The sequence below is a fragment of the Dermacentor silvarum genome, chromosome 10 (genome assembly GCF_013339745.2).
Source record: "Dermacentor silvarum isolate Dsil-2018 chromosome 10, BIME_Dsil_1.4, whole genome shotgun sequence".
Taxonomy (NCBI): domain Eukaryota; kingdom Metazoa; phylum Arthropoda; class Arachnida; order Ixodida; family Ixodidae; genus Dermacentor; species Dermacentor silvarum.
This window is the reverse complement of record NC_051163.1, coordinates 77333091-77360871: the sequence shown is the minus strand read 5'-3', so window position 1 is coordinate 77360871 and position 27781 is coordinate 77333091. Positions and strand designations below refer to the sequence as shown.

The 27781-nt window shown below is 46.2% G+C and overlaps 2 protein-coding genes across 2 annotated transcripts; one reads left to right on the top strand and one right to left on the bottom strand.

Annotated features, from left to right (window-relative positions):
• Nucleotides 1-288: 288 nt before the first annotated feature.
• LOC119431645 (ninjurin-1) lies at nucleotides 289-16219 on the bottom strand. Its single transcript, XM_037699125.2, has 3 exons — nucleotides 16103-16219; nucleotides 3687-3908; nucleotides 289-585 (listed from the first exon to the last, which is right to left on the bottom strand). Exons 1-3 carry the CDS (start codon nucleotides 16217-16219, stop codon nucleotides 352-354), a joined length of 573 nt encoding a protein of 190 aa, XP_037555053.2. The 3' UTR covers nucleotides 289-351.
• A 3630-nt stretch (nucleotides 16220-19849) lies between these two features.
• LOC125940873 (uncharacterized) lies at nucleotides 19850-27398 on the top strand. The gene is made up of 3 exons (XM_049657512.1): nucleotides 19850-19923; nucleotides 23997-24089; nucleotides 27064-27398. Exons 2-3 carry the CDS (start codon nucleotides 24048-24050, stop codon nucleotides 27352-27354), a joined length of 333 nt encoding a protein of 110 aa, XP_049513469.1. The 5' UTR covers nucleotides 19850-19923; nucleotides 23997-24047; the 3' UTR covers nucleotides 27355-27398.
• Nucleotides 27399-27781: the final 383 nt, after the last annotated feature.

Sequence of the window (27781 nt, the reverse complement as noted above, 5' to 3'; positions counted from 1 at the left end):
CATGCCTCCTCTCACAGCAAAAGTTGTCGTTGTCGCTGTTGTTTGGTACTGCGGAAGGGTAACTTACTAACACGGCTCAACTTAACTACTTTTCACTTTTTTTTGTACATTTAAGAATGTACTGAACGCTCGCTCCAGCCTGAAAAGGCACAGCATTCGAACCTACTACCCCACGCTCTCAATCCGAGAGGCTGAGTGCCGGAGTACTGGGTGCCGGAGTACTGGGTGCCGGAGTACTGGTCTAAACCAGCGCCTCCTAAGGCACATCATTCAGTAGTAGTAGTAGCTTTATTGATACACCTTGGATAGGTTCTCTACACCCGAATAATCGGGGCGCAATAGACAGGGGCGTCAAAAGCTCTGCGTTGTGAGCTCGTTGTTCAACTCGGTGCCGGGAAAGGCCGGCGGTGTCAGAGATACGTAGTTGCTGTGGCTCAGGTCGAATGATGCGGCGAGAACGTTCACGATCGTCACCGACATGACGAGCGCCGTCGCCACGTTGTTGAGCACGATGGCGGGACCCCGGTGACGCGGTTTGCCGAGGTCCAGGCAACCGAGCACGATCAGCAGGACTCCAACGACGACCTTAGGCACGTGTGATGAAAGAGCGTGAGACGTGTGCGCGGTGAGGCATTCGTATACGACAGGTTTAAAACTTTAATTATAACAAGCCCGAGCTGTACTCGTCTTAGCTTCGATTCTATAAGTAGAGCTAAAAAGACAATGACGGACTTAAGAAACACACACGCCGCACAAGGACGTACATAAGAAAGACAATTAGCACTGTAAATTGGGCTAGATGGAATTCCTTCATTGTGACAAACAAAACTCAGCTCGAAACGACATGAGCGCTGCGTGTCGGGCACTTCTTTAGCGATGGTGTTGGTTGTTAATAAGAAACGCAACACACAGCGCCCTCTGTTGTCTTGTGTTTGTTCTTGTCTTTTACAGCGAATAGCTTTCTTTGGCACTTGCGGCCGTTTTCGTGGTTTCTCGAAGGTCTCTGACGGTCGACGGTCAGACTCGGGAAGGAAGACGCTGGCTCGTTCGTTCGCTCTCTCGTCCTCTCGTTCGTTCGTTCGTTCATTCAGACTCTTCGCTTAAATTTAGAATCATAGCCCATGGTTTCTGCACAATTTTTAACACTACTTAGAATACTGGTATGTTAGACCAACCAGCACGAAGTACTGTCTTCGTCTTAATTGTTTGTAGTAATCTCGCCCAGGACAAACAGCGTTAATGCGTTATCATTCTTGGTGCACTTCACGCAATTTCCAGGGACTATCTATGTGTCTATGTTTGTAGCTATGTGTCTATGTTTGTATCTAACCGTTTTCCCGCCCAAATGGGTCACTGAATCGTCAGCGGTCGAGTGGGTAGCGCATCGGGCTGCTGTGCTGAGGGAACCGGGTTCGAAGCCAACCCTTGGACCAACTTGGGTCACTGAGTGTGTGGCAATGTGCACATATGTACCGCTCTTCAACGAACGTGTATCACGTCGGCATGGGTCACCGTAGATGTGGGTCTAGGTAGGCACCGCTCTTCAAAGAAAATCTATGACGCCGAATTGGACATGTGCCCCTCGGTCCGTGCCGATCTCCGATGAACGTGTTTGATGTAAACTTGGGTCACTGTGTATGCACCAGTAGGCTTCTGCCGCTCTTCGCTGAATGTCTTCGACCCAACTTGGGTAACTAGGTACGAGCCACTGGCCATTCGCCGCTTTACAATAACGTAAAAAATATTCCCCTTAAATTTATCCGATGCTGAACGGAATGAAACCGAGCCCGATCAGTTATATTTCCGTTATTGCCGCTTTACAATAACGGAAAAAATATCCCCCTGAAATTTATCCGATGCTGAACGGAATGAAACCCACGTCACAAGGGTTCTGCAAGGGCAGCAATCTGACGCATTAGCAGGCTGCCCCACAAATGCACTGGATATGTGCCTGTCTTCAATGAACCTCTTGGGTCACTGAATATGTGCCATTGAGTGCGCGGTAAGCCGGGGAAACAATTCGCAGCGTTCGAAGGCGCCGGCGCGCCACGCTTCTGGTCTCGGAGGCCAGGCGCGGACTTCTCGGCAGTGCCACCAGATGGCGCAGCGTGTCCAGAAAGAAGCGCGAGAGAGGAGCCCGGTTGCCGCGTGACGCGTTTCGCAGCGGCCACGCGCATCGGTGCGTCACGGATTTCGGAGGCCACGCGCAGGCTTCGAGGAGGCGGCGCTAGATGGCGCCGAGTGTTCATGGGAAGAAATGTGAAGAAATCCACCCAGCTGCAAGTCTACGCTCCTCTGACCTCCTTGAAGTCTTTGGGTTCAGGGATAGCACGGGCAAAGTGAAGATGTCAGCTGTAGAGATTAGTAAGAGGAGGTTGGAGGTTTGGTGGCAGAAAAGTAGGGAGACCACAAACAACGAAGACGTACAGAAACAGAGTTCCCAGTAATTGTTCAAAGACGTTGATGCCTGGAATTCTTTGTATTTGGGTGATTCTCAAAAATAAAGGTAGGACATTAGGCAAAATATTAACAAGAGCTTGGTGGCGCAACCCACCACCCCGTTTCACAGGGGACGCTCATAGCATCCATCCATCCATCCATCCAGCGCGAAAGAAGAGTTCCGCTACAGTACACGCCTCATACATGACTCGTTTCAACTCTGGCAATACTTTGTGTCGCTCTGCTGATTCAGTGCTAACGCATTACCGTCGACCGTCGTCGTGAGATGGGTTCTGCCGCAATTTTGTTTGTCTAGCCCACAGCTTCACTGCTTGCCGGGACGAGAAGTATATATTCAGGTGCACCGCTCACGCCGTGCACCTGAATACATACTTCGATGCTTTATATTCTATTCATCACCATCTATTGAGACGATTACGTTAGAAACTGGCACGTGTGCTGAAGAAAAGCCTTTTTCAAGTAAGGTATCCGGCATCGATAATTGGGGTCATTATAAGAGAGAAACCGCGCACATTATGTATTGTTACGGCCAAACACCAAGAAGATGATGATCTGTGCGGGAAGATATAAAAGGAAGTGCGATAATATACAAGATGGCGTCCAGCAGCAGAATTAAATATTCATGGCCGCCTGACGTTCTCCGTTACAGTATATTTGAAATTCGGGTATAGCGCGCAATAATTTGCTGGAAATTAAACATAATGACATTTTTTTCGAAATAACTTGGGGTATAAAATGTAATAACATTTAATCCCATAACTAATAACATTTAATCCCATAAATGTAATAACATTAATCCCAATGTAAAATAAATATTTGGCCACTCGCGCTTATCGCCACAAAGCAATACAACCCCGTTGTCCAACAAAACCCGCTGGAGAAGTTCTGTAATTATCCTTTGTTCTGCCTTGTTCGCCGCTTACCTCAGTATTCGCTAACTTGCTCACACGATTTTCTTTTCAGTCCCCTTGTACGCGGTTTGAGAGGTTCGGAACCTGGGCGCTAGCCGCGCTCCATGTAGGAGGAGAAATAGAGGAGCTGGGAAGAGGGGAAGGAAGAATGGAGCTACCTTGAAATTTATGTACGAACCTTATTAACTGGACGATCACAGCTTGTTTCGAACGAACGAACGGGAACGTTCAGTCCATCGGCGAAACGCTGCTTAAAGATCAATAAGCGAAATTCGCCGCACTTTTCAACTCGCCTCATCGCGACCACATTCTCACCTGCAGTACAATGGAGACGCTGGCGAGGACTACGACGAGAGCGTAGAACGGGTGGCGGCGCCCCTGCTCCAGCGTGTGCTTCAGCTGCGCCGCGTTCATAGTGAGCAGGGCGACGTCGTAGCAACCTTGGGCCACCGTCTTTTTGGTGGCGTACGTGTTGGTGTCCGCGGGCGACATTTGCTCGCTGTCCTCCTCGCCCGTGACCCCGTCCGGCGAGTTCGCCTGCATCAGCAGCGCCGCCACACGCACTGGATTAAACATCGTGGCTGGAAGCTGACGCGCAGAGATGTCCACTGAGGAATTGTCTTCTACCTCTCAATGCGATTGGCTTTGCTATGCTGAGTTCGCTTTGTCATGGTATGCCATGCTGTACGCAACAGCTGGACAGCAGTGCCTCCTATTGTTCCTTTGCATTGTTCATGTTGTGATGTTCCTCATCGCGTAATGTACACTCCCACGTGTTGTGGAACAGAGTTGGTGTGGTCCCACACCACGTCTATGTATTCTGTGGGGTAGAATACATGTAGCCTGTGTAAGTTTGTATATCTATTTGTCTGGAGTCTGCGTAGCGCTGCAGACTCCATCGCCGTAAGATTTTTATGTGGTGGTGTATACCTTCTCCAATTCTCCCTGCAATATTTCAGAATTGTTGCCTAATTAGGATGTATGGGTGTTGAGTGCTCTCCTGCAGCGTCCGTGACGGCTCAGTAATTTGTGAAACCTCGAGCATCCTCATCCGCAAATAGGTTCCCGGTGATATCCTCATGCCCTGGGGCCCGGATGAGGTATGTGCGTGTAGTTTCGTGAAATTCTTTTCGGAAAGAACCAACCATGAATTGGGTTGGTATCCATGAATGCGTTTAGCATGTATTGGGAGGTGGGTATTCGTGGTACTACGTTCCAACTTGTGTCATGCTTGGCGCTTCCCTTACCATCGTGCCTTACCCGTACGTGGGAGCCAACCGTTATTTCGAGCGCCACTTCGCAAGGACCAGTTTGGAACCCCGTGCAGCGTCCGCGACCGTCTCTTGGTCGCAGACGCTGCGACCATAGGCACAGCGTCTCGACGAGGGAATAGTGCGAAGACGCTCCCCTTACCAAGGGTACCATCGGTACCACCGCACGGTGGTACCGTACTACCGAGCGCTCTTTACCACCATGTTAGACTGTACAATCTTGGGGATCGATCCACGAAAACGGTTTGGACAGTCACAAGAAACTTCGGTTACTCACCAAAAAAAAAAAAAATGGTAAACGCTATTTTAATTCAATTAGTTAATAAATTGTTAACGATTCCATCGCCTTGACCTCGAACTGCATACAGTTTGGCTAAAAGTGATTCACTTGATGGCACTCGCACGTAACGGGACGTTGGTATGGGCACTGACGATTTCATATCTACGAAGCCACGGCAGCGACCTTGGCGAACGCTTGTAAAGGTAATAGAACTGAAAACTTGGCTAGTTGGTAAGGATGGTGAGGCTAAACAAGACGAGGACAAGCTGTTACTGTTTATTTACTTGTTCTCGCTTTGTTTAGCGCTCCTAGACTCGTGATGAACGCTTGTAGAGGGAACGCGTCGTGACGCTCGTACTCGGAGCATCTCATAACTTAGGAGACGAAAGGGACGACCAGAGAGTGGCAAGTCTCTTTGCGGGAACGATAAAGTTTCTATGCAAACGTTACCAGAAGGAATTGTGCCGTTGCGGCCTTTCAGCTTGCGGCGAGGATGTGTATAGCTCATGAATTTCTCTAATCTTCGTGCTCTTGGCTGATGTTATTTATTACAATTTTATTCAAAGTAATCATAGTTTTGTAGACACAGAAAGCCAAAATCTCTGCGCACGCGCGGAATCATTGCGAATTGTCGCATCTGTTACACAATATTCTGTTGAGAGTGTTCAATTTGCAAAATCCCAAAGCTGTTTGAGGCCAAACGGACGAAGTTCTGAAAAAATTGTGCACTACAAATAATTTCCATGCTAGCGGAACCGCCACATTTGCAGCTTCTGTAGACCACTAGAGCGCAAGGGTATACCTTCAAATAATTTTTGTAGGAAATTCTAGGGCAGGGGCGAAGTTCGCACTTAAATTCCCTAGCCGATTCAGATCCACTCTCAGGTGGTGCGTGTCAAGGCGGCTACACTTACGAACCTGGGTCCCGTATTCACAAAAGCCTCTTACGCTAGAATTGTTCGTAAGAAAAAAAATTCCAGCCAATCCTGACACTGGACATATTCTTATCAAAGAGGGCCGGCTAATGGGAAAGATCACTTACGAGGAAAGCGCTTTGTGAATCCGCCCCCATTTCTCAGCACATCACTGCTTTCGCCTAAAAAAAGCTAAGTTCTGCATGAATTGCACCATGCAATCAGGTATTGCAGTGCATCGTGAATGCGAGAGGTCGTGTATATGGTACATTATATGGCACTGGCAACTAAAGGTGCTTATAGACAAAGGATGCGTACTTACGGTAAGCCCAGCTTCAGTTTTCCCCATGCAGCTCACAGATGCCACAGTCGAAAGAGCGTATATTGTGCACACAAAGGACAAGCTACATGTACATCGAATCGCTCGACGCTTCTACTCCTCTTTGTGCGTTCTTTGTAAATGATGTGTACGGGAACTTATCGCGTAGGCGCAAACCCGTGGAAAGGGGCGATAAATGTCTATAAGCTTTTCTGAAAACGTGAGACAATACCCTGTTCGAAAATGCGTTATATCTTCCTACTATACCGCCTCCACAAAAGCTGAAAGCACCCACTCCCGTATATCATAGAAGCATTTGACAAAGGATATTATCAGTCGCTGCTCTCACAAACAACTGCCGATCTCTTTTGCCCGGATATTTGCAAAGCCGCAACTCTGTCTCGCAGGATGTGCTGTTAATCCTGTAGGTGATGCGCTATCCGAGATCAAGACGAAGAAGTGGATTTGGGTAGCCAATATAACCCGTAGAAAATATATTCGGTTCTCAATAGCAGTAACGATGTGGACACTAAGAGAAGGGAATCGAAATAGGGAACAGCAAAGGATTGAGATATATATGTACTCGTATGCTATTTTGAAAAGAAACCCTTGAAAATAAAAGCCCACATTCACTGCATTCTACCAATAGTAACTTATGGGTTGAAAGCTGGCTGTTAAAGGGGCACGTACTGTAATCCTTTTCGAACACGGTAACAAAACGTTCGCGATTTGTAGACAATAAACAATTTTAGAATAGCGTTTGTCGCCTTACGTATACGTAAGGCGACAAACGCTTTTGCGTTTAGCGACAAACGCGTTTGCGTTTAGCGTATACGCTAAACGCAAACACCTCTGCCTGACTTCACGATGGGCGTCCCTTCAAGACATTTAGTTTAGCGTACGGCAACGCAATTTTAACGAAGACGTTAAAAAACATGGCACCGTCTGGTGCCATATGCCAAACATATCCAAGCCAATACAATTCATTAGCAACCATTGTGTCGTTTCCATGACAGCGCGTCCTGTTAGGCCTACAGACGCCGCAATCGCTGAACGATCTCCGAAACTGGACGCGCTACTCGTTCACAACTAACGTTTCAGGTGAGTTAACAGAAAGCAAACGTTCATATAAACATTTACTCGCGATCAACGATAGCGAGCGCGTAGCTATTATGAGAAATTGCGCTGAATCGGAAGCCAAGAGTTAAACTCGCCAAATAATGTACGTCCATACAGCCCCCGCCCCCTCCCCCCCGTACGTAGACTGCAGAAACCAAACAACTTACGGAGTATGTGCAGTGCGGACAACGCTATTTGGTCACACGTACGTGTTGCGTTTACGTCGTTTGGTTTCAAAACGCTATTCTACAACTCCCTAATGCTGCCATGAACATGCCAGCCAAATAGTATTCCGCTTCATGCAGCAGAGACCCCACGCTAAAACGAACGCTCGCCCTCTCTAAAGTCCCTAGATTTCCTGAAGCAAAAAAAAAATATCTAGGGACTTTAGCTGTCTCCTGCGGCTTTTAAGTCCCTTTTTATCGTGCCCCGCTTATGACGTCATATACCCCCGCGACCACCCGCAGACGCCAGTCATCGAGCGGTCGTTCGAGATCATGAGTTACTCCCGAGCGAACACTCGCCGCTGGCGTACACACCCCGATCCAGTCTTCTATAATTAAACGGCGATTGTTAACGCGTCCCGCCTGTCCAAATCACCGCTCCTTTGTCGCTATCGGACACCCTCGTTTGATGCCAAACATCGAGTGATACCGGAGGTGCACCGCAAAAGCGATAAAAGGCAAGCAGTGAGCATTCCAGGACATAGCTATCGACTTCGTACCAGCTAAGAGAGGATGTTGCGCGGAGGAGTCATGAGGAAAGTAAGCATCGCGCTCTTTATTATTTTATCATACTTAGTTAATTTGACACTTTTGTAACCCATTTCTAGCCGTATTGCTTGATATATTTGTAATGCCCTCCTGCTTTGCTCTCGATTTAAAGCAGCATTATCCTAAACAAACAAATATAAATTGCCCTTGTATGTCACTTATGCCCAATCATTACACATATACCGGGAACACTTTCAAAAAAAAATTTTAAGTTTGCCTGTGGCGGATAGCACAGTTCTAGTTCATGAGCTGGTCTACTCGAAGAGGCGGAGATTACCTGCACGAAAAATTGAAATGTATAATCGACTAATTAACCAAAATTCGCTAATTAGGTTTTAGCTAATTACCGTATGGCCCATATTGTAATTTGGAAATTCTAGCCGTGGAGTTCGCAAGGCGGATCCACTTCGAACGAATTCTCAGGATGACACCAGTTTCGAGATATTAATTCCCGAACTTTGCAGAAAAATACATTGGAGTTCCAGTTACTTTTTTAACTAGTATTATGCATTGAAGCACAAATGTGACTGGAATTTAAAAAACTTTCTTTAAAAAATTGTATGTGGCAGATAGCACAATTCAAACCCTTGATCGAAATTACTCGATGAGGCGGCTATTACTTCAACGAAAAATGTATGTATGTATGTATGTATGTATGTATGTATGTATGTATGTATGTATGTATGTATGTATGTATGTACGTATGTATGTATGTATGTATGTATGTATGTATGTATGTATGTATGTATGTATGTATGTATGTATGTATGTATGTATGTATGTATGTATGTATGTATACATACATACAATGTGGTGGCGTGGAGTAGAGGTAGAACACCCGACTTCAAATCTGAAGGTCGTAAGTTCGAATCCTGCTCCATTCCACTACATTTTCAGGCATGGAGTGATGCCTGACACCGGCAAAGAAAAAAAAATACATATTGCCGAGAGCTAGTGGGGCTATACTAGTTCAGGTGCAACCAAACTAGGCAGGCCCACTAAGCTTCATCAAAGTCACTCCCTCACCAGAACAGGAATTGGCCTCCCTGGTGCAGTATTCGGCCACTACCTCCCTCATGACTCCGACAATTAACCCATGGCCCTCAGTCCCCAGTGGCTGCGGAGCACCTGACCAAGGCGGCGGTCAGACCTGCTACGCGGCAGAGGGTGCTAAGAATCTCTGGGTCAAGGCAGGCCGCCAATGGAAACTGAACCTGGCAACGTTCAACACGCGCACCCTCTCGAGTGAGGCTAGCTTAGCAGGACTATTTGAAGAATTATCAGGAATTTCCTGGGATATTATTGGCCTTAGTGAGGTTAGAAGAACTGGTGAGGCTTACACAGTACTGACTAACGGCCACGTCCTCTGCTACAGAGGTCTTCCAGATAAGAAAGAATCCGGGGTAGGATTTCTAGTGCATAACAACGTAGCGGGCAACATTGATGAATTCTACAGCATTAATGAAAGGGTAGCAGTCGTCATAATAAAGCTGAATAGGAGGTACAAAATGAAGGTAGTACAAGCCTATGCCCCAACCTCTAGTCACGATGATGAAGAAATAGAACAGTTTTATGAAGATGTTGAACTAGCAATGAGAAAGGTGCAAACTCAGTATACTTTAGTCATGGGCGACTTCAATGCAAAAGTGGGGAAAAAGCAGGTTGGTGAGCAAGCCATTGGCAACTACGGCATCGATTCTAGAAATGCAAGAGGAGAGATGTTAGTAGAATTCGCGGAAAGGAATAGGCTCCGAATAATGAATACCTTCTTCAGGAAGCGCAGCAACAGGAAGTGGACCTGGAAAAGCCCTAATGGAGAGACAAGGAATGAAATAGATTTCATACTCTCTGCCGATCCAAGCATAGTGCAGGATGTAAAAGTGTTAGGTAAGGTTAAGTGCAGTGACCATAGGTTAGTGAGGTCTAGGATTTCTCTCAATTTGAAGAGAGAGAGAGTGAAATTAGTCAAGAGGAAACAGGCCAACCTAGAGGCAGTAATGGTAAAAGCAGACCAATTCAGGCTGGTGCTCGCAAACAAATATGCAGCTTTAGAACAGGAAGATGAAGATAACATAGAGCTAATGAATGAAACCGTAACTAGGCTGATCTCAGAAGCAGCGATTGAAGTGGGAGGTAAGGCACCAAAGCAACCTGTAGGGAAGCTCTCCCAAGAAACAAAGGACCTAATAAAGAAACGACAAAACATGAAAGTGTCCAACTCAAGAGATCAGATAGAATTCGCTGAACTGTCAAAACTAATCAACAAGAAGAAAGTAAGGGATATTCGAAATTATAACGTGGGAAAAATTGAGCAAGCGGTAAAATATGGACGCAGCATGAAATCAGTAAGAAGAAAACTAGGCATAGGACAAGGCAAGATGTATGCACTGAAAGATAAGCATGGTAATATCATCAGCAATTTCGATGACATAGTAAAAGCAGCAGAAGAATTCTATACTGACCTGTACCGTAGCCAAAACAGCCAAGCTTCTTCCATTCGAAATAGTGATGAACCGGATACAGAAGCTCCTTCTATAACTAGCGATGAAGTTAGAAGGGCCTTGAAAGACATGACCAGGGGAAAAGCGCCAGGAGAAGATGGAATAACAGTAGATTTAATCAAAGATGGAGGAGATATCATGCTTGAAAAGCTTTTGGCCCTTTATACGCAATGCCTCACAACTTCAAGTGTACCAGAGAGCTGGAAGAACGCCAACATTATACTTATCCATAAGAAGGGAGACGTTAAAGAATTGAAGAATTACAGACCCATTAGCTTGCTTTCAGTATTGTATAAAATATTCACCAAGATAATTTCCAATAGAATCAGGACAACACTTGATTTAAGTCAACCAAGAGAACAGGCTGACTTCAGGAAGGGATATTCTACGATGGACCATATCCATGCCATCAATCAGGTAATCGAGAAATCTGCGGAGTACAATCAACCTCTCTATATGGCTTTCATAGATTATGAAAAGGCATTCGATTCAATAGAGATATCAGCAGTCATAGAGGCATTGCGTAATCAAGGAGTGGAGGAGGCATACGTGAATATCTTGGCAAATATCTACAAGGATTCCACAGCTACCTTGGTTCTCCACAAGAAAAGTAGAAAGATACCTATCAAGAAAGGGGTCAGGCTAGGAGACACAATCTCTCCAATGCTATTCACTGCATGCTTAGAAGAAGTATTCAAGCTCTTAGAATGGGAAGGATTAGGAGTGAGGATCGATGGCGAATATCTCAGCAACCTTCGGTTTGCAGATGACATTGTCCTATTGAGCAACAAGGGAGAGGAATTACAACAAATGATTGAGGACCTTCATCGAGAAAGTGCAAGAATTGGGTTGAAGATGAATATGCAGAAGACAAAGATAATGTTCAATAGCCTGGCAAAGGAACAAGAATTCAGGATCGCCAGTCAGCCTCTAGAATCTGTAAAGGAATATGTTTATCTAGGTCAATTACTCACAGGGGACCCTGATCATGAGAAAGAAATTTACAGAAGAATAAAATTAGGTTGGAGTGCATACGGGAGGCATTGCCAAATCCTGACTGGGAGCTTACCACTGTCGTTGAAAAGAAAAGTGTACAATCATTGTATTCTACCGGTGCTAACATACGGGGCAGAAACTTGGAGGTTAACAAAGAAGCTCGAGAACAAGTTAAGGACCGCACAAAGAGCAATGGAACGAAAAATCTTAGGAGTAACGTTAAGAGACAGGAAGAGAGCGGTGTGGATCAGAGAACAAACGGGGGTAGACGATATTCTAGTTGACATTAAGCGGAAGAAATGGAGCTGGGCAGGCCATGTAATGCGTAGGATGGATAATCGGTGGACCATTAGGGTTACAGAATGGATACCAAGAGAAGGGAAGCGCAGTCGAGGACGGCAGAAAGTCAGGTGGGATGATGAGGTTAGGAAATTCGCAGGCGCAAGTTGGAATACGCTAGCGCAAGACAGGGGTAATTGGAGATCGCAGGGAGAGGCCTTCGTCCTGCAGTGGACATAAATATAGGCTGATGATGATGATGATGATGTATGTATAAATAAACTAATTCGCGCAGGAAACCCAGTTTCTGAGCTCTTTACTGCCATCGCAGTAAATATAACGTGGTAGTAGAGGCGAGGCACACGTTATAACTTTAACAACCTGTGTTATCATAACGTGTGCCTCGGTTTCTATCCCGGAAGAAGATAAGGCGGTCGAATCGCTCTGCATGGTCCGAGTCACCTTGCAACCTAAGGGTCGGCCCTTGGCACAACAGCGTGCGACGCTGAGCTAAAGTTTGCTCAACGTGACTTTTTACGGCTCAAGAAACGAAAGCGGACAGGAGAAATGAGCACGCACCCCAAACGCTTTGTGGTGTGCGTTCGTTCATTCTGTGCGGCTAAGTTTCCTGCGCCGTTTTGCTGTCAAAAAGGCATGGCGCTATAGTTAAACTCGCGCGTATGAGAGTCGCCCTGGAAGAGTCAAAGCGTCCGCATGCGCATATACTACACTATAAATACAGTTAGGGTTGTTCGTTTTCGGGTAAAACCCGATTTTACCCTATTTTTACGCCCCGAACATGTTTCAGGAGAATCGGGTTCAACCCGATTTCGCCCCGAATTCCATTTTTTTTTTTTTTTTTTTACGCTGCACCGAGCCTGCGGTGCACACGCGCTAGCTACCCTGCCTCGGAACAACGAAGTATTAGATCCTGTTGGCTTAAGTGAACTCCAGTGGCCTATAGTTCACTTCACAAGTTGCGTGCAGCACTGAGGACGCCACACGGCTCTCAACCAACCACCCAACGAGCGCGCCTAACTATGAGTTAGTAACTCACCCTGACAGTATACGGAGGCCGGCTGAAGAAAGGAGACAATAGCCATTTGGGGCGGAATCGCCTCAGCTCGCCACGTGGCTTCGGCCCTGCTGCACGCAACTTGTGATATGCACTATCAATCCCCCTTCGACCGCGCACAATAGAAGGGAGACGGGGCGACTGCACCATTTACGTGCAGATTAATGCATGCGATAAGATAAGAGGTTAGTCTCTTAGGGGAGAGGGAACTGACGATGACGCGAATCATGCGTCTGATTGGTTTAGACGCATGATCTTCATTGTCACTTCACACTCCCCAGGGGGTTAGTGAGTGCAAAGCCGAACATAGGGCCCCCGTAGGCGGCACGGAAAAGTTCAACGCTGGAGATGGGAAGAAAACGAAGGTTACTGGATGACTGGTGTAAAGAGAATGAAGATCTCCAGATCGCAAAGAAAGACAATGAAGGCAGCCGCACGTTAGTGTGCAAATATTGCAAAGCCGAGATGGACACCGATCCAGCGAAGAAGCCCTACGAGCGAATACGCGAGCATCTAGCGCCATCCCGTCATAAGAAGTTCAGGATGTCGACCCAGGAAGCTGAGAAGGCGGGAACATCTCAGCAGACGCTCCTTGATGTATCCTGTAGGCAACGTGCGAAAGAAACTGAAGTGAATGGCGTAATCCATGACTTCGTTCGTGCCCTAGCGTACAGTGGAATCAGTGTATACACCAGGTGAACGGACCTCTGGGAACTTCGTACGCAAATACTGCAAGACCGCGAAGACCATGGCAACAGGACAAAGACTTAGGCTGAAATACCTGGGGAAAAAATGGGGGCAGCTTGTACTAGTGGTGCAAGGCTGAAGAAACAGCATAGTTGGAGGTCGACCAATGTTTACGAAGTTTGCTATGTATTACTGTTATGCTAAGATTTTAACGAAGTTTTGCAATGTAATGCTTCCCGTCGACCATCTTCTTCCTCGGGGGTTACGTACTTCTACGGCCGGCCCATGTTTGTTGGCGGCGCAAACGATGTGCTCGGCGCAGAGACATTAGGCAATGTGCCGCCGTCGCGGCGTCACGGAGCTTTATACGAAGGCCGCGAACGAAGCGGCGCGCAGTGACGTCATGACTTTTTTTTTCTCCGCCTACACGACTATGAAAGCTTGGCGATGTACGGGAAGCAGCGGTGCAGCGTGGCGCGGCCGGGCGCAGACATGCCAGGTGATTGCTAGGCGACGAATAGTGACGTCAGAGCTAGGCGCAGCGCGGCGCGGCTAGGAGAAGCGATGCGGAAGTCGGAGCGGTGACGTCACGACACCTCTTGGAAGCTCCGCGAAGCCAGGCGCAGCTGTTCCAAGTGGTTGCTAGGCAACGCAGTGACGTCATAGCTCAGCGGAGTTTCTGCGAACGATTTGTAGCCGAACCTGGAGCTTAAACAGCTACGCTGTTAAAATCTTTTGACAAGGGCACGGTGAACATCCGCGATGATATGTGAGCTGTGAAAAGTGAGTGTCATCGTCGACGAATCCCCAGACACCACTCGAGTACCTACCATCAACACTCTCCTGTGCTACTGTAGCCAAAAAAATATAAAGAAGGGAGATTATTTTGGTAAATGTCGACAGAGTAAGTGCTTCGAACAGCTACATGGTGACCAGGGTAGTTAGCAAGGCTTTCCTGACTGTTGTTTGTTGGCTGTAGCCACAGACTGAGAGGAGTACATGCGAAAAATGGCGAGAAATCTGACAAGCTGGAGAAATCCACTTCCTGCTAGTGAAAGATTTAGCACATATGATTCATGTTAGTGTTTACTATGCCAGTTCTGCACCATGCATGTCTGATGTTCGGTTTGTAGTGATCAAGCTTGGAGCGTTATTTAGGCACGCTATCAAGCTCTACCAAAAGTACACCCAAATGTCTGCTTCTAATTAAAGGCCTCTTTGGGTGGATGTATCCTGATCTAAAGAAGCCACCTTCTGTTGTCCCGAATACATGGCAAAGCTTCTACGAAGCGCCAGTTGTTGCAGAAAGGTATCGTTAACAGAACTAGCTGAAAGCTCGCATGATAGCAGCAAAGCAGAAACTATTCGAGTGATACTTTCTGAAAACGTTTATGCGACGGCAATCCTGATGAGAGACGGTCCACGTTGAGACGCCCAGAAAACGCTTGAAAGCGGGAAAACTTCTGATGTCCCGCTTTGATGCATTGGTAAACGTCAAGCTGCAGCAGATTGTCAGCGAGCTTTTAACTGCGATCGGTAAAAGCAGTCAGGCAAGAGCTGTTTTGTCTATGTTACCCAAGAGCAACGCCACATTAGTGAAAACATGTTCCGAAGAGTTTTGCACGAAACTCGCCACAAAATGGTACTGCACTCTTAACGGAATGTTTCATAAAAAGACAAGAACCAGCTGAGGTTAGGGAAATTGGGAGCCGTCATGGATACATTCCAGAAGCGTCTGCTGAGCCAGTCATTTTATGACTGCCGACCTCTCTTCATTTCCGTCACCGATGACATGGATTCGCTTTACGAGGATTTGAACCAGTACTTGCTGGAAGCAAGCCACACTAACACTGCTGTCGAACTCATTGAGTATTTGCATGACTCTAACGCTCGATACACCAGGCTGGCAAATGCTGCACTGACGTTGTTTTGCCTAACTAATGGAAGCTGTGTTGTCGAGAGAACTTTTTCTCAGCTTAGAGAAAGTTCGGACAGGTCTCGGATGGAGACCGACATGTTGCGCATGCAGATGGTAATGCACATTAACAAGGACGTGTAAAACATCGTTGACTAGTTTCTCGTGAATTCTCTTTACTGTCAATATTACTTATTAATTTCCACAAAAACGCCGAACTTCGGAGTATTTGCTAGAAATCCCTGATGTCCCCCCGATTACCAGCTTGAAACAGACCCCAAGTTTTAACGCGTGAGCGTTAAGGAGCTCGTGATACCCTCCGATAAAAAGAAACCCCGAGTGCAAAGTAATACTTTGCACATTCGTAAACTTAACCCGACAAAACGCGAATTTCGGAATGGTTCCATAAAAAGCCGATTTCTGCCCGATTATCAGCTTGAGAAATAGCACCCGATTTCCCTCCCCCTCACCCCCCCCCCCTTTATGAACAATAGAAAACCCGAAAACGAACAACCCTATACATATTACACGATGCAGATCACTAAATTCTTAATTGGCGCGATAAATTTCATGCATATACAGAAAAAATATACGAATATTACGTCTTCAGACGCGGACGAGACGATGGGTTGGGTGTCCATGGCACGGCGACTGAAGGCAATCTTGCCGCCGTAGTCAAAGCGATGGCTGGCGGCAAGAAACAGCCGTCTTGATCCCATGGGATTAGAAACTTCCCGGCTCAAGATAGAGTAGCTCGGCTCGAGTCCTTACGATCGCGGAGGGCAACGACAACCACGATTTGATCTTGGCTCTCGCTGGGGCACCAGGTGGCGGGGGCGTATAGCAACGAAAGGGTTGAGCCTGCGGTGTTTGGCCCGCAATCGCTCTACCATCACACGGTTATAAATATGTCTCGGTGGAAGGATAGCCATAGGCATAGAACTTTTTTTTTCTTTCCTGTCGCACTATCGGTCCTTAAATGCTCACTCCTTTGGCTGTCGTCAAGATTCTGTCTTTTCTCGACGTACTGTGGAAACATATGGGCACCCTGCTCACCGGAGAAGCGACACTTGCGCTAATCGTCTCAGTCCTTGTTATCGATGACTGACCGACAATTGGGGAAATGCAAGCTAACGGCTGGATACTTCTTGGTTTAATCAATGAATTCATCCGACCTCCATGCTTTAAAGCAAGAGCAGAAGCTAAGGTTTAGATACCTGACGAAGCCTTCCGCTGCTGTAACAGTTCGGCACGGCGGCCGCATGTAACATATACGAGCGCGATCGTGCAGAAAGGTCACAACGCAAGATAATTCAGAAGTCATACGCACGCACAAACAGGTTGAGGATGGCATCTGCAGAACCGTTCAATACAGCTCGTTTGCAACGCATTACACATAAAAATCTTAAGTAACTGACAGACAAAGAACTCAGGCGCACCACGGCTAGCTAAGGGTTATCTACAATCAAATGTTGTTGGTTTTTTTTTTTTTTCATTGTTACGTGCACACAATGACAATAGCAAAACAGTATAAGCTGTCAAATGAAGGTATACGTATTATCCTAGCTATTAACCATTTCCAGTGCTTTCTCCTAGTTTTTAACATTGCCAAACCATTTCACAGAAACCTTCGTTTGGTACAAAATGGCCGCCTATACTATCTACGTCGGCACTCTACGCTTGCTGACAACTGGAGGGGCACGTAGCTGGCGGCAATTATCGGCCGACTGCTGGTGGTTTCGGCCAAGTCCACATAGCGCTAAATTCTTATCGCCGAACTTCCACTGATTGGTAGTTCTTAGCGATGTTAAGTGGCAGTCCGTGCAGTCGTCTGCAAACAAGGCGCGGCTCCTTTTGCTCTTGTTAAGGCCTGCAGCAACGTTTTGCGAATGCTGGCTTCAGCACCATTGTCAAACAGAAAGCAATGGTGCTCAGTGGAATGAATTCGTTCAAGGATTTTCCCCGTACTGTTGATATTTTATTGGTCGTGCTGCGGTTGCGTGCGCGTATACCCGTGAGAAAATGGTGTAGAAAACGTGACGCAGGTGAAGCAACACCGGCCACACTTTACTTGCTTGCTTAATTATTTCCTTACTTATTTGACTTACTCACTTTACTCACTCAACTAACCCACGCACTAACTTGCTTACTTTTACGGGGTTTAAAGTCCCGCACTGCACAGTGGTTATGCGGGACACCATAATTGGGGGCTCTGGATTATTTTGACCACCTGGCGTTTTTTTTTTTTTTTTTTTTTTTCACGCGTGGCGCCCAAAGAACGGATCGCGAGCATTTTTTTTTTTTTTTTGCATCTGTCCCCTTGTCGGAAGTCGGCCGCCGCGGAGGGAAATCGAACCCGCATCCTGGTGACCTGGAGCGAGAAGAAACAGAGGTATTATTCGGGATGGATTGAGTTCTGACGTGTCGGAATTTTGAGCCAATCAGAGAGGCCGTAGCCGCCAGACGAGTCAATCAGAAGTAGATGACAAGATGGCGGATGTGACAACATAGTGGAATTAAACGGTACGGAGTAACACAACAGGACAACCGACGCGTCTCTATTTTTTCTTTCTTTTTTGTAGTAACCATACGAAGCCAACAAGCAACGACGCCAAGGGAAGCATGGGAACACTGAAATCTTACTGAGCTATAGCAAAAAAGCCGGCCAACAAACAGTGACAAAAAGGACAACATAGGGGAAATAACTTGTACTTACTAATTGAATTAAATGAATAAATTTATGAAAATGGATGAAAAAACAACTGGCCGCAGGTAGGGAACGAACCCACGTCTTCGCATTACGCGTGCGATGCTCTCACCATTGAGCTACCGCGGCGCCGTTTTCCCATCCACTTTCTCGGGTATTTATGTTTTACAACTAGAACTAACCTTGGGAGTGTTAGCCAGCGCCACCACTCATAAACCTAGGCGGCGGATGTGGAACATCCTTTCTGCCGCAGGCGTCACGAGTACGTGATCTTTTTTGGGGTGAAGGCAACTGGTCAATAAACCCACATATGCTACCTGAAGGCATCAATGTTGCCAAGGGGTAATCAATGGGTACAGGAAGCATACGTGAATATCTTAGCAAACACCTACAAGGATTCCACAGCTACCTCGGTTCTCCACAAGAAAAGTAGGAAGATACCTACCAAGAAAGGGGTGAGGCATGGAGACACAATCTCTCCAATGCTATTCACTGCATGCTTAGAAGAAGTATTCAAGCTCTTAGACTGGGAAGGCTTAGGAGTGAGGATCAACGGCGATCTCTAAGCAACCTTCGGTTTGCAGATGACATTGTCCTATTGATCAGCAACAATGGAGACGAATTACAACAAATCATTGAGGACCTTAATCGAGAAAGTGTAAGAATTGGGTTGAAGATGAATATGCAGAAGACAAAGACAATGTTCAATAGCCTGGCAAGGGGACAAGAATTCAGGATCGCCTGTCAGCCTCTAGAGTCTGTAAAGGAGTACGTTTATCTAGGTCAATTACTCACAGGGGACCCTGATCATGAGAAAGAAATTTGCAGAATAATAAAATTGGGTTGGAGCGCATACGGCAGGCATTGCCAAATCCTGACTGGGAGCTTACCAATGTCGATGAAAAGAAGAGTGTACAATCATTGCATTCTACCGGTGCTAACATATGGGGCAGAAACTTGGAGGTTAACAAAGATGCTCGAGAACAAGTTAAGGACCGCACAAAGAGCGATGGAACGAAAAATCTTAGGAGTAACGTTAAGAGACAGGAAGAGAGCGGTGTGGATCAGAGAACAAACGGGGGTAGACGATATTCTATAGTTGACATTAAGCGGAAGAAATGGAGCTGGGCAGGCCATGTAATGCGTAGGATGGATAACCGGTGGACCATTAGGGTTACATAATGGATACCAAGAGAAGGGAAGCGCAGTCGAGGACGGCAGAAAACCAAGTGGGATGATGAAGTTAGGAAATTTGCGGGCGCAATTTGGAATACGCTAGCGCAAGACAGGGGTAATTGGAGATCGCAGCGAGAGGCCTTCGTCCTGCAGTGGACTTAAATATAGGCTGGCGATGATGGTGATGGTGATGCTACCTGAAGGCATCAATGTGGCCGGATTCGAGCCCTCGTTATGTAATGAACGAGAAGAAAGGGAACCGAGGGGCCCGATTTTTATATTTTTATTATTCCTATCATAAAAAGCCAACAAACAGTGACACCAAGGTCAACATAAGGGAAATAACTTGCACTTACTAATTGAATTACAGAAATAGTGTCACTGTTTGTTGGTTCTTATGATATATATATATACAAAATTGCTGTAATCTTATTTCTATCGCCCTCCTAATTATTTATCAATCGCTCATAGCGGGTACGATCCATGACAGAGGCTCATCATCGTCATCAGGACCACGGTCGGCACTCGCGGAGTGTTAAGGTAGGTTTCATAATGTGTTGCTTTGCATGTTACTGAGTGCTTTCTTTTCATTTCCTTTTTGTTACACGCCATGGTTGCCGAGTGGCTTGGGCGTTGCGTTGCGACGCAGGAGGTCACGGGATCAGATCCCACGGCCGCGGCGGCCGCATATCGATGAGGGCGAAATGCAAGAACGTCCGTATATCGTGCATGTGGTGCCCGTCAAAGAGCCTCAGGTGGTATAAATTAACACTTAGTCCCCCACTACGGCGTGCCTCATAATCAGATGGTGGTTTTGGCGTTAAACCTCAGAATTTTTTTTTTTCTTCATGACCGTGGCGATGAAAGCGAGTTTGTGTTCAATGTCGAAAGCCTTACACGCTTTGGAAAAATTGCCACAGCGCGGAAGACGTGGACACGAAAAAAAAAAAGGAAACTCAGACATAGCGAGCTCGAAAGCTCCATTTTACGAGCTTCGTGACTGACGGGTTGGCGTTACCTCACCGTGAGCCTCCATGCGTGTAGATATACACTCATATATCCTTCCTCCTCCTTTGTCACCACTGCGCGATCTTTCGTTTGGTAGCCAGTGTTTGCGTTGTCCTTCTAGTTATCCTCGTTTCTGCGTACTTTGTGCGCCTACCTTTCCGTGCCGCGAATCTCTACTAAAATGCGCATCTTATTATCGTATACATGACGTTACATAAGACCATGGAGGAAGGAAACCCAGGAGAGGCCCCAGCCAGCACAGACGTATTGGAGAGAGTGTGGCGGAAGTCACGTGCTATTTTTCGCAAAGGAGCACTAGGACGGGTACCCCAAATGTCAACGTTGCCATAGCAACCGCGCTCCTGAAGCTTTCGCTGCTGCTCTCGGTCTCTGAAAAATAAGATTCTTCCTCCGGTGTCTTTCTCGCAGCAAATTTTGTTCGCGAGAAAAGCTGACTTCGGAGTGTGCTGTGTAAACTTGAAAGTTGTGTTTGAGGCCTGTGAGTGTGAGTGTCCGCCAGCAACAGATACACTCAAGCAATCACGGCGCGGGTCTTCGTTGTCGTCTTTAACATGCCACGGAAAAACACGGGAGCGCGTCTGCTTCGCTAGTACTGCTACAGTAGGCTTTGTTTTGGCGCACGTCGGCAGCACACACTTCCGGCGGCTCGTAACAATGCCAGTTCAATGTTCGCGCCCATCTGCTCCGGTGAACTGCAGAACCCCTGATTGGAAGAACAAAGAGAGATGGAACACCAACATGGCTGCACTTCCGGTTTCAAAAATGTGACGTCAGGGCCTCTCCTGTTTTGTTTCTTTCCTCCATGCATAAGACGGAAATAAATAAAATGATAGCACAAAAAAAAATGCCGCTTTGATCGTGTGGTTACGAGGGACGTCATGAGCTTGCGATAAAGAAGAGGCTTAGAAGCCATGGAAACCTCTACGTGTTCCAGTTAGTCCGAGCAGTCCTACGGCAAAAAAAAAAAAAAAAAAAACATACAAAATGGAGGATTATCTGGCAGGCCAAAGCATGGCTTAGCGCTATCACGACGCGGCCACTGAAATGCGATAGCACTGATTGCGGCCATTGCGCCATGCCTCTCGCGTTGAAACCTCTAGCAGCTTAACATATATCTAGAGGGGTTTAGGGCTTAGTGTACCGCATAGACTCGTGTAAGGGCCGCACTTTTTTCTCACTATTTTGACGAGGTGCGAAGCCTCTATAGTAGGTTTAGCGACATCTGGAGGTGTTTGGGCTCAGTGTACCGTATAGACTCGTGTAAGGACCGCACTTCTTTTTTTTTTTTTTTTTCACTACTTTCACGAAGTGCAGCCCTTGCACGGGACCGAATGTCTTGGGGAAAAAATGTGCCGCCGCAGCCGGCGGCTTGTGCACATCGAATCTTGTGCGCACCCTGGGTCTAGCCATGTATAGTAGCGGCACGAGGAAGTACGGAGCGCGTGCGCGGTATCGGGGTACCGAACGCGATTGCTTCTCCGCTGGAATTTTTTTTCCACCAAATCTTGGGTTGCCAAGTTAGGGGTGCAACCCTTACACGGGTGCGGCTCTTACACGAGTCTATGCAGTATACACTACAGCGCCAGGAGCATTCTGCGCATGGGCCATATTTTTGTTGCTCTAGCATTCAAATGTCCTCACAGCCCTCTCAGGTTGATTGATGTAAAGCTGAACCGATTGACACAGAATCACGAGCCTAATTACGGAGACCCCTGCAATCAGAGAAAAATAATTTTGTCGCAGCGTGACCGTACAGCCTAGAATAAGAGCTTGTTCGGCTTTGGTCGAACACTGGCACACGTGCGGTCACTCGATGTCATGCCGCATGCCTAGGTGTTAATGTTTTTTTTTCTTTTTTTCTTTTTTTTTTCTTTTTTTTTTTCGGCAGACCGCCGTCTACGGACTTGTACTTGCCATTGCACGTTGATTGATGTAACGTAAGGGGGAGTCAAAATAACCAGAACGTTAATAACCACGGAACTATAATTTGGATGTGGAAGTCAACATACAAGAAAAATAGATACAACGTACCATGCGTAATGAGATTGTATAAATTTAAAAAGAACCACTAGACCGTACGGAGACAGGATCAGCGGTTTGAAATGTATAATATATTTGACCTGCGGGGACGGCTCTTTTTACGGAAATTATAGATACCAACTATTCTGTGTTTAGGTTTGAACATCAAACTCATTGATATCTTCTCCACTAAGTCCCTAAATCTTCTTTTATTATTATTGTTAATTTCGACACGCTGTTCGCACAACGGGGTGTAATCTTTCTCTTATCTGCTGATGTGTTCGTTGCATGCCTTATAAGGAATGGCAGTCTCGTCCGGGTGATAGTTTCGTACACCTTGATGATTTATTCTCGGTGGTAATGTTTTTACCCTGGCAATTTGTTCAACATTACTATTTTTCAACTCTTGACCCTAAGGTACATTTCCTTACAGTTTCTTTAACATGCTTCAGAATGTTAAGAACGTTTCACTGTTTGCATGTGGATTGCGTTACTTAAATAGTTGTAGATATTTGAATGCTACTGTTACTGACTATTGTGATTTTTGACAGTATCCAGTATGATCTGTTAGAATGTATTCTACGCGCGTGTATGTACACTGTCTGAGTGTTTACAAAAATTGAGCGTTGTAAATAGTTCCACGATACTGCCCTGTAAGATCTTTTCGGGCCAGTCAAGCTACTTGTGTGACTTTTAGCCCTAAATGACCTTTCAATGTTTTACTGGGAAACAAAATCTGATTTGATTGATTTGATTTCATTGATACAGAACCACACAAGGGATGAAAATACCCTTAAAGGCAGCGTTATGTCAGCAAAAAAAAAAAAATTTTCGACTATCTTCGTATTTTGTCACAACTTTCCAAATCAAAACAAAGCATCTGTCTGTTCTACTCTAGTTCAATAACCATCATTCTCAAATAAATTACACCTCAACTCAAGCTAAGGGACACGCGTATTGAAAATCACTGGTCTCGCGCTTAGTTCTTTTTCTTCAAAACTTTCCTTGCTTGGTTACCCCCCGTTGGGTCTTTTTTTTTTTTTTTTTTTAAGGATTCGTTTCAGTCCCCCTTCTTTTCGTCCTGTGTGCTTGGCTCGAACGTAGCGCTGACGACGCCTTGCTGCCGTTGTCCCTGGAATTGACCACTCAGCGCAAAAGGTGATAAGAAGAAAAGAATATGCAATTACATGGAACATTTCAAAATACAAGCAAAGCTTCGACTTTGCTTCACCTTGCCTTTCAAAGTTTTCGGAATAATTCGGGCCTTCAACAGATATTTCTACTTTGAGAATACCGTCAACATTGTTTCTTTTGCTTCCTACACGTCTCATACCCCAGTCACGCGGGTTATTTTAGATCGCAATCGAGCCTGATCCATATCAACTTTCACAATCATGATTGGCTCCTTTCCCCAGCTTGCGCTAACGAGCCAGTCGCGATCGAGAACTTTGATCCGGATCGGGCTCTATAACGATCGAAAGTGGCCCGGTATTATATGTTTGTTTCAAGCGATGATTTCGCGAAATTGCCACAGTTAGTTGCAGCGTTTGTATGAAAACTTCCAGGTACCTGACGTTCACAAGTTACCCCTCCCATCGTGAGACCGCGGAAGAAAGATGCATACGTTGGCGACGGGCGAAGGGTTTTTGAGCCCCGAGGTAAGACAGGAGGCAGCCGACTCTCCAAACTACCGGTTAGAGCACGTTAGGTTAGTTTAGGCTGTGTTTTGTTGTGTTACATTAACCTAGGTCAAGTTAGGCTAAGTTAGGCTGAGTTATCATTCGAGGTTTACTCTGTATATAGCTTTTTTGTGGCAGTAAAACACGGCAAACCGCATAAAGTCCCATGTCGAAAAGTAACTTTACCACTTGTCCCACATATTGGCCAAACTGCTTGAGCTCCGTCCTCTTAAGCCTACAGTGAAAGAGGGTTAATGCGTAAGTGCGGAAAGAGTACATTACTTGGCAGGCATCGGTTGACGAACTAGAGTTGACGTCGTTGTGCATATTTCAAACAACCTTTGACGTAACTGGCCGCTGAACCTCTAATTGCTCAGCGCGAATGTCCTCGCTTGCCTAATTACGGCTTACTGATCCTCTCAGTCATTGCATCAAAGGCAAGTACGCTCAGAAAACGGAAGGTATAGATTTCGGGTATAGCGCGTAATACGAAATAAACGAATGATGTACAGTGCACAGGAACAGAACAGGGAGGACAAAGAATAAGGAATAAAAAAGAACACATCGCCTATTACATTTCTAGGAATTTCAGCTTAGTTCTAATAGCTAAAAATTTCAAAGTAAATCATTCAATATTGAAAATGTATCCTTCTTCACGGCCTTATTTCAGAGAGGCAACGGTATGTGGAAGAACGCAGTTAGGTAATAGAACTAGAGTTTGAAACCTTTGGAAATTATTACTTTTTACTAAACCTTTAAAAGCTAGAAGGAAGAACAGTTTAACGATGGCAACTTAGATAACGTCATGATAATCTAACATAACTTAAGGATAATCTTTATTACAAATAACGTTCATATGTACGCACGCTTAGGCACTCGGACATGCTCCGAGTGAATTAAGGCACAATTTCCCAAAAGCAATCAATTATGCACATCGATAATATGAAATTCACTTTCCCTGAGCAGCAATGAGGTGCCACCAACACTCATTTCATCACCGCTCCGGCGAAGAAAGTACACCCTTCTGTATTATAGTAGCTATCGTAAGACAACGTTTTTTACTATTTCCGGCGCCTTGTACTACATTCACTCCTCGCAGTGCGAAGCGTGTGAGCAAGCATACTATCGCGCCCTATTATTATATTATTTATATCGTCTATTCGCAAACAAATAAGAGGCATCTGTAGATCACTTGAAGTTCACATCTTACCGAGACCCGCTCGCCTTGTTTATATGTCTCTCTCAACATACGTTAATAAAGTTCTGGCTACAAAGCTGCGGTTCAGTTGCACTGGAGGTTTAGAACAACAATTACATGTGCAGGACTCGGTAGGCACTAACACAGTGGCGGGAGGGGGGCGGAGCACACGTGGCCCCACCCCGGTAATATCTGCGTTGGTATGCGGCTCCTACCCTCCCTCACCCTCCCCGGTGAAATGAGAGCCTTCCCACACCCCGAAAAAAAAAAAAAAAAAGCAATAGTGCTGCACTACTACTACTACTACTATAGTTGGACGCATGTCCATGAGTAAAAAATTGGAATATCGGGCGAGAGTACAATCTTTCCAAAAAAACATAACATGTTTACACATACACAAAAATGTATTGCACAAGTAAAAAAATGGGCTAAAGGAAATACACAACCGTAAACAATAACGAATGAAAAATGCATAATGAAAAAGCAGCAAATTAAAGTAGCGCAAAATAAGAACATCAATTTAGTTTCCGTTGTAAGGAAAAACACAATTCAGTTGAGAAAATAGGCGTATTGGTATCCTGCGTGCTGCAAGACAAGTCCATTCTCCGTAAGGCTGTCCAATATTCTAGGCAGCGTGTTATTCACACGTTTATTTTACCGTAGCTCGTTTCAGTTTTTATATCAATGAACTAATGGAAAGTATTATGCCTAGTCCATAAAAGTGTCGAAATTTACATAATATCGGGGTTACCGGAGCCTCGAACGGCAGCAGAAATGCTGGCCGTCGTACAACCGTCGTCGTCGTAACGCCCCCACGCTGTCGTCGTCACGGCGCCTTCGGCTGCGTCAAAGCCAGCGAGCATTCGGGCATTCGAGAGCAGCGTAGTACTTCAATCGTGAAGGCTTTGAAAGACCATTTGCACTGAAATGTCATGGAGAAAGCAGGGCCGTCAGACCCCAATTAAGCGATTCGCCGAGCTCGAGAGCGAGTCGCGATACACAGTACTCGTAACCGTCCTGCGAGTATTATTATTTTTAACAGCGGAGCTGTTTAAGCCGGCCGTTATTTCGTACGTTAGTCGTCCACAAAAAATGTGGGCCGATCCTGGCGGTAGTGCAGAAAGGGTCCAAGCGCAATGATGGCACATACCCCTGTGAACTAGCGAAGCTGAGTCTAGCTAAGCGTGGTTGGGACTACTTAATCTTAGTCATGTCATTGATAGCCAATTGATAGCCAATCAAGAGCTAATCGATCAATAATCAAAAAATTCCGGAAAATGCTGGGGATGACTTGGTAGTACTTGGCCTAGCCAAAATACGTAGCCAATACCTTGCGCTAGACAATCAATAGCTAATCAGTAATCGGTAAATAATCAATAAATTTCGGAAAATGCTGGGGATATGACTTGGTAGTGCTTAGCCTAGCCCAAATACGTAGCCAATACCTTGCGATAGCTAAGCAATAGCTAATCGATCAATAATCCATAAATTCCGGAAAATGCTGGGGATGACTTGGTAGTGCTTAGCCTAGCCCACAAGCCAGGACTAGCTAGGTGTCCCATCAGCTCCGCTGTCTCTTTAGCATTGCGCTTCCAGTGCAAGCTACGCTAGTTCTTTTTTTATTTAAGCTGCCACGCACACTCAACAGAATTCCAGCGTATTTCATAGAAGCTAGCTCTGTGTTTGGCAATCACTATCGATGCTTTCCGTCGGATTCTTTTTTCCTGTCATTACCGTTGCTACCGTACGTCGCAGATGTACGGCGCGCGGGTCGTCGTGTCGCCCAGCAGCCAGTCGGCGGGCGGCGGCCGCAAGCTCGTCTACTTCATCGAGGAAGCCCCGAGGCCACCGCCGGGAGCCCTTGTTCCGCGCGTGGCGCTCTTCCTCATACTCGTCCTCTGGTTCGGCACCATCTTCGCGTCGGTGGCCACGTTCTGGCTCTACCTGTACCCCAAGGACAAGACAAGCCACGTCGCGCGCGCCGTGACGTCCACGGCCAAGGCTCTGTCCTCGCTCGCGAGCACTGCCGCCAGCGGGCGCCTCTGATCTCCTGTACAAGCGCTGCCTCGCCGCCTCCTTTGCGGTGTGAATAAAACTTTCGGTCGTTATGTCGATCTTTTCAAGGCGAAAGCCTTATATGTCTCATCGTTCAGTCGACCTTCAACGACCTTGAGCGAAAACCATGTCCTCGGACGCGAAATCGCACACGTACAATGCCGAATTGGTGTAGTAATTTAGTTACTACACCAACCCGTCATCCTGTCTTACCTATAATGCAAACGCTCACGCAAGAATTCTGATATTGCGCGGGTCACCGTCGTCATCGTGTTAATCACGATAGAGTTAATTCACGGACTCCAACGCACGAGCTTCGGTGGGAATCGAACCCTCGAGTTTATGAAAAAGTCGAACCCACCACCTTTGGCGTTAAGGCGAGAATAGTTGGGTTAAGGCGAACTTAATTAAGGCACAG